Raw genomic sequence first — 7215 nt, 5'->3', positions numbered from 1 at the left:
CCTGTCCCCCGTGCTGTCCCTGTCCCCTGGCCCTGCACACCCCCCGTGCTGTCCCTGTCCCCCAGCCCTGCACACCCCCCGTGCTGCCCGCTCCCAGCCCCGTGGCACTCACGCCGTGGCCGTGGCAGTTTGCTTTGCTGTCACAGTTGATTCTCAGCTCCGAGAGTGGGTGACATGTGTTGTTTATACACACCTGGGAAAAACCACGGCAGCTGCAGCCCAGCACTGCCTCACCCAAACAGCACTCAGTGCATCAGGCTATGCACTGTGTAAAGTGCATAGCACAGTGCAAAGGAAAACACACTACTTAAAAACAATAAATAAAAAAGACAAAGAAGCCACAGTTCTGCCCTGGGGCCAGGTCATGTTTAGTGCTCGCACCCCACCAAACCTTTAATGCAATGTTTTTTTACAGTGCTTTTAAATATCAAACACACTGCTGCAAGAAAAAAGTGTTTCTATCATCTTGTTAATATTTACAGTTTCTATTTGTCATTTCAGATGATTATGAAATATTTCCTTACCCTTCCAGAGCCACACTTTGTCCCTGGGGGAACCAGAAGTGGGTCCAGCCACGCTGGTATGTTCAGGTAGTTCAGAGACACGCACAAATGGTGCCGCACTTGGGCGTAAATGACGGCAGCAGCAGTTGATGAGAAGGGCTTGTGGTACGGGTACGTGCAGATTAACTTCCCACACCTGAGATCCCTGGAAAGGCAATTTGTACAGGATGTGTATCAAACACACACAGACACACACAGATCCTGCCTGATGGACTCCAGAACATTAAACACCACAATCTGGTGAGAAAACATCAGCAGGACGGGGAAGGCCAAGGGAGGATCTGTGACATAAGGAGAGACAACGTATCAAGGAGAACACACACAGAGGTATTTATTGCTTCACAACTCTCACCACAAACTGGAGTCCTGACACTTCTCTTGACTGGCCAATCCCAATTAAACATGCATTTTACATCCCCAGCATACCTCCAAGTACAGGGCTGGTACTTGTGTTTGCTCTTGAACCCGCAGTGCCCAAACCTGTCTTGCTGCCCGTTAATCTCCTCGTAACAGATGATGGGAGCATTCCTTGAATCTGCAAGTTTAGCAATAAGATTGGTTACAGCTAAAATGAACACAAAGGAATATATTACGGTATCTAATAACTTCATTTTTCACAATTTAATTAGAGAAAACATACCTATCCCTGCCCAAACCCCCAGCAGTCCTGAACCTCAGAAATCAGCAGGGGAGTAGAAAACGGGGAAGTTCTCTGACTGAGTTTGCCCACAAAAAATAATTTGCTTTTTGTTCTTTCCATTGTTATCTGTGAAGCACTGGGGGACTCTATCAACTAGAGCCAAAAGAGAACTTGAAATGCTTTCCTAGAGCTGTGCCTTCTCTCCAGATGCCCTGCTCTCTGCATTGAAGAGTACAGGTACAAACTGAGCACCGTGCTGCTGTCCCTGTCCCTGAGCACGGCAGTGTCCCCAGCACAGCCCGGTACCTTTCCCGTAGAGCCGCTTGCACTGCAGGTCCGAGGAGCGGCAGCGTCCCTGGTAGCAGTAGCCAGAGCCATGGCCGCAGTCGTGCCCATCCTGAATGAACACGTCGGGGGGACAGGAGGCGGAGGAGCCGCTGCAGAACTCGGGCAGGTCGCACTGGGCATCGGCGGCCGGGCGGCACACCGAGTTCCTCCGCTTGAACTGGGGGAGGAGGAGGAGGAGGAGGAGCTGTGCAGCCTCCCTCGCCTGCCTGCCCGCACAGACCCTTCTTTCCATGGCCTCAGGGTCCCCCTTGAGGCGCTGGGGTGGCCGCACATGTGTGACACCGCCGGGGACAGGAGTCCCGGTAATGCTCCCCCAGGGCTTCCCACGAGCTGAGCTGGGAAACCCAACCCCAGGAACCTTTCCCACTGCACAGCAAGAAGTTTGGCTCTATCCCTCAGCATGGGAACATAATTCCAAATATGGAACATATTTGTCCAAAATAAATTACGATTCTGTGATAATTATAAAAATGTGTTTTACCTGACAACCCCTACAACATAATCCGGAGGCACATCTTGCTCTTGGCTTCAGTCTACACGTTTGAGTGCAGCACCTGTTCTTCAGGCATTCCTGGGGACACATGGCAAACTCTCATGTTATTTTGTTGTACCCCCGAGCCTCTCCTCCTGCTCCTCTCCCGTATTATTTGTGCAATATCCACAGAACAAATGGGCAAGGCCGCCGCCAGACGGCTGCCACACAGAACCCATCCCAAACCCCAAACCCATCCCAAACCTCAAACCCATCCCAAACCTCAAACCCATCCCAAACCCCAAACCCATCCCAAACCTCAAACCCATCCCAAACCTCAAACCCATCCCAAACCTCAAACCCATCCCAAACCCCAAACCCATCCCTCCTGGGCTGCTCCCGCTGTGCTGCGGCTCGCGGGGTTCTGCACCTCCTCCCCAGCCGCCGCAGCCCCCGTGCGGGGTTCGGTACCGGTGCGGGGTTTGGTACCGGGTTTGGTACCGGTTCGGGGTTCGGTACCGGTTCAGGGTTTGGTACCGGGTTTGGTCCCGGTTCGGGGATCGGTACCGGTTCGGGGTTCGGTACCGGTTCGGGGTTCGGTACCGGGTTCGGTCCCGGTTCGGGGTTCGGCCCCGGTGCGGGGTTTGGTACCGGTTCGGGGTTCGGCCCCGGTGCCGTGTTCAGTCCCGGTTCGGGGTTCGGTCCCGGTTCGGGGTCCCGGTGCCGGGTTCGGTCCCGGTTCGGGGTTCGGTCCCGGTTCGGGGTCCCGGGGCCGGGTTCGGTCCCGGTGCCGGGTTCGGTCCCGGTGCCGGGTTCGGTCCCGGTGCCGGGTCTGGCCCCGGTTCGGGGTCCGGTACCGGTTCGGGGTCTGGCCCCGGTTCGGGGTCCGGTCACGGTTCGGGGTCCGGTCCCGGTTCGGGGTCCGGTCCCGGTTCGGGGTCTGGCCCCGGTTCGGGGTCCCGGTGCGGGGTTCGGTCCCGGTGCCGGGTTCGGTCCCGGTTCGGGGTCCGGTACCGGTTCGGGGTCCCGGTTCGGGGTTCGGTCCCGGTGCCGGGTTCGGTCCCGGTTCGGGGTCCGGTCCCAGTTCGGGGTCCCGGTTCGGGTTCGGCCCCACCTGTGCCGTGCCGCAGTCGCACTGCTCGCCCGGATCCAGCACGCCGTTGCCGCACAGGGCTCCGCTCCGGCGGGACAGGCGGGGGCTGCCGAAAAGGCAGGCGCCTCTGCCCCGCCTCAGGAAGCTCTCAAAGGCCCTGGAGCTGCAGTTGCTGAAGGCTTTTGCCCCACTGAAATGTCTGAAATACAGCGGTATCAGCTTGTGTTACACACTCACCATCCCTCCCTCCCTCCCTCCCTCCAAAGCTCTGTGCAGTCAAGGGCCCGCCCAGACACTGGCACAGGGTAGGATGGTCCCTATTGGGGTCTATCAATTCACCTGATCTACAGCTCATTATTAACAGAGGTTGAAAAACATTCTGAAGGACCTTAACTTTAGAGAGCAAAAATCTCTTTTGTCAAATTGGGCCCTAATTTGCTATTTAATTAATTATTTTTTACTTTTTAGAGGCATAAACGCAGGTATTTCTCCAATGAAACAGTGGTCAGGCACTGGAATTGCTGCCCAGGGAGGTGGTGGAGCCCCATCCCTGCAGGTGTTCAAGAAAGGGCTGACACAGTGCTCAGTGCTCTGCTCCACTTGCCAAGGTGGCAATGGGCCAAAGGCTGGACTCGGTGGTCTTGGAGGCCTTTTCCAACCTCAGTGATTCCATGAGTCTTTGATTCCAATTTGTTGTGCTTTTTGCAATGGAATGACAGTTGCAGGGGCCTCCTGTGACAAGGGACACCTCGCAGCCACCCCTGTCCCCCGCTGCCATGCCCAGCCCCTGCAGCCCCACAAACTCACAGCGCCTGGGGGCTCATGGTGCAGACCCGCCCGGGGCAGCTGCAGCCTCGGGGGCTGTCCTGGTCCATGCCCAGGCTGCGGCCCAGCCCCTGCGCCAGCAGCGTGGAGAAGGACTCCAGCGTCACCTTGCCGTGGTACTGCAGGGAGGAGAGACATCAGCTGCCAGAGCTGAGCAGAGATCCCTGCTCCAGGTCCTCCCAGCTGCTCCCATCCAGCCCTGATCCTGCTGCCCACAGCTGGGCTCGCAGCCATGTGGGGCTGCTGAGGGACGGGCAGAGGACAAGGGAACCGTACCAGGGCCACTGTGGCAGCAGCATCTCTCTCACATGCCCCTCCTGGAGCCGCTGCAGCCGTGAATGCTCCTTGCTCCCTGTACCTGGAACAGAGGAGTGGTCACTGCTGGTGCCACAGACGCTCTCTCGGCTGGGTCTGGATAGCCCAAGTCCCCTTGGTGCCCCCGACTGCTCTGCTGTCCCCAGGGGAGCTGGGGCAGGGTCTGCGTGGTGGGAGGCTGGTGCCTGGTGCTGGGCAGGGACTGGGGGCTGCCACCTCTCCCATCTCCTCAGCCTGGGGGGTGCCAAGGAAGGGATGGCACCATTGCAGCTGCTGCATCACTACGAGGAACGTCTTTAAATACTTTAAGAATATTAAGGATTTAAGTAATTAAATATAATTATGTAATTTGCATTAAGGAAATACAGATTTTTTTTAAAAGCATGTATCAAAGGAATCCTTTATATTTCAACTTACATTGGTTTGACTAATTGCTACAACATAATCTTTAACACTAATGAACCTTTATCTTACCCTAAGAGAGAAGCAATGTTGTGTGCCTGTGGCTCCAGGGACAGCTGTTTCCACTGTAAAAATCTCTGTAGAAGATCATCTGTATCCCCTGCTGTCGATATTTTATCCCCCTCTGCCCACAGCTCCAGGGAGGACAGCACAATGGTGACATTAAGGGGATTAAACATCTGGAAGTATAAAAGAGGAAACCTCTGCTCTCACACCTTCCCTTCATGCAGAGTCACTACTCTGCACACAGTAAACACATGGGAAAAGCCAATTGCTGCTGTCAGTCCTCAAAGACATCTGCAGCCATACAGAATGAACACACCTAAAGAATAAAGGGATACAGCAACAGGCCTGAGCCAAAGTCCAGTAACTCCATAAGAAGTGTTACAGATTTTGGGAATAACTTCTCATTACACAAGTGAACCATAAGATCACCAGTGGAGTAAAGAACAGGACTGGAAGTTTGTTACAAGCACCTGAGAGTAAGCAGGTTAATGGGACAGTGAGATCAGGGAGGGAAGCAACCCAGGAGTCCTCAAAATGCAGGGGGGTCTGGCTGCCCTAAGGCAAATTGTCTCTTTATCTGTACATCTGCACAAGACGTGGCCATCACACAGGGAAAGATGTTCTTTTGTGGCAGACTGGCACGTCTGAGGAAAAGCCTTCTCAGGAAACATGGAATTTTTTACATAACATCCTCCTAAACCTAAAAGCACCTAGAAGAGAGGTGCCCACTGCTAACATCAACATCCCCCTCGTCCCCCATCCACTGTAGTACAAACCAGACTTAAAAACTCACATTGTTGATTAAATTGAAGGCCTGGATTACTTTCTGTGTCACAGCATTTGGGTCTGATCCCATATAGTTGTACTGAAAAACAACCCAAGAAGACACAAGAGTGGACAAGCCTTACCAGGGTGAAGCATGACAACGTTGGAACACTGAAACGATTGAGACATGAGTTACAAATTCATGTTCCTTTTTTCCTACAAATCCACAGAATGCGTAACTTTTCAAAACAGAAAACAAATCCATGTAAAAGCTGGGAAATGTTACCATTTCCATGCTCACAGAAGTCAGGCAAAGACAAGGAAAAAGTGGACTTACCAAAGCCTTGTCCAAGACCACGTAGACTGTGAGGTATTTGGGAGATTGTGCAGCGGCCGAGAGGGGCTAAAAGAGAAAATGGGCTTCAAAGTAGGTTCTGCATTCTCTGGTCACCTCACTGCTGCTGCTGGCTGTGTTTCTCAAGTGTCCCTTCCACGTTTGTGTCCAAGTGTCTGGCCAAAGCCTCCAGCAGAACCAGACCCCTCACAGGACAGGGACAGCAGCAGCTCTGACAAACAGGCACCGCTCACCTCATCGTCCCCGTGGGCCTTGTCCAACATCTCCCCTCCTCTGGGGGGGCTGTGGGCTGGGAGGGCCTCTGCCATCTGCTCCTCACTCACTCGATACAACACGTGCTGGAAGGCAGGGGAGTAGCCCAGGGGCTGGATCTCGTAGCTCACATTCTCAAACTGCAGCAAACCCCTGCGAGGCAGCACTGGCCGCTTGCTCTGGGCACTGCAGAGCTGCCCCAGCAGCAGCTGCTGCAGCCCAGGCTCCAGGGCACCCCTGGCAAAGGCCAGGCAAGTGGCCACGGGGAGGGCAGCACAGGGACAGGGCTGGAACTTTACCTGAGCCCTGAGCAGGTGCTGAGGGTCACAGCCGAGCCAGGGAAGCCATCGATGTACCCCCAGTAGTGACAGCCTCCCTAGGACGTGACAGAGCACGGGGAGTCCCTTCCATGGCTGGGATGGTGATGCCCTACCCAGCTGGACCAGCTGCCTTGGGCAGAGACACCGAAAGCACAGACAGCCCAAAGCAAGGCCAGGTTACCTCAACGTGGGCAGAGCCAGCCTGCAAAGACCCCTGCTCGCTGGACACGTAAGTCTGGAAACCATCAGATAAAAAGGCACTGCAAGAGAGAGGTGCAAAGTGAGGTGCTGTAAGCACCATTACCATCATCCATCACCCAGAGCTTCTCGAGGGTCCTGCAGCCATGAGGAAGCAGGGCAGCTGCTGTCAGTGAGGGAAACATCAGGGTCAACTCACTGCTGCTGCAGGTGGATGGTGTATGGCCTCCCCTCAATCCTCAGGATGTAGGACACTGCATCCTTGTGCACACAGAAAGCAGAGAGGGGGAGAATTGGGAACAGGGAGTTGGAAATAGCACGATCCAAGCGAGGCCTGCTGTGAACAAGCAAAGGGGGAGCACCAGGGCTCTGGCAGCTTGCTGTGGTGACATTTTTACAGCTGCAGCCACATCTGCACTCCCCCAGCCCCCTTCTGCAGCTGAGGACTTCACTTTGCCCTCCCCACTCCCAGTCCCCCAGCACCCCCAGCACCGTGCCTGCTCCAGCCTCGCCCCTCCTCTGCTGCTGGTCCCCAGGCGCTGTGGGACCGTGAGCTGGGACCAAAGCCGGCCAGGCACAGGGGACAGAGCCCCCCATGGCT

The 7215-nt window shown here is 55.1% G+C and overlaps 1 protein-coding gene across 1 annotated transcript in view; it reads right to left on the bottom strand.

The window, feature by feature from the left end:
* Window positions 1-7215, bottom strand: part of LOC107213837 (disintegrin and metalloproteinase domain-containing protein 32-like) — a 9913-nt gene that overhangs the window by 1261 nt on the left and 1437 nt on the right. The window contains exons 3-17 of the mRNA XM_033519397.1: window positions 6814-6951; window positions 6530-6676; window positions 6396-6470; window positions 6078-6249; window positions 5827-5892; window positions 5518-5589; window positions 4731-4897; window positions 4218-4299; window positions 3924-4060; window positions 3138-3315; window positions 2033-2122; window positions 1510-1708; window positions 990-1098; window positions 525-708; window positions 72-193 (exon numbers count right to left, since the gene is read on the bottom strand). Coding sequence (XP_033375288.1) covers window positions 72-193; window positions 525-708; window positions 990-1098; window positions 1510-1708; window positions 2033-2122; window positions 3138-3315; window positions 3924-4060; window positions 4218-4299; window positions 4731-4897; window positions 5518-5589; window positions 5827-5892; window positions 6078-6249; window positions 6396-6470; window positions 6530-6676; window positions 6814-6951 — 1938 coding nt within the window. The remainder of the gene's footprint in view (window positions 1-71; window positions 194-524; window positions 709-989; window positions 1099-1509; window positions 1709-2032; window positions 2123-3137; window positions 3316-3923; window positions 4061-4217; window positions 4300-4730; window positions 4898-5517; window positions 5590-5826; window positions 5893-6077; window positions 6250-6395; window positions 6471-6529; window positions 6677-6813; window positions 6952-7215) is intronic.

This window comes from Parus major, chromosome 22, assembly GCF_001522545.3.
Source record: "Parus major isolate Abel chromosome 22, Parus_major1.1, whole genome shotgun sequence".
Classification (NCBI taxonomy): domain Eukaryota; kingdom Metazoa; phylum Chordata; class Aves; order Passeriformes; family Paridae; genus Parus; species Parus major.
The sequence above is the reverse complement of the archived record's forward strand: the minus strand, read 5'-3'. Positions and strand labels throughout refer to the sequence as shown.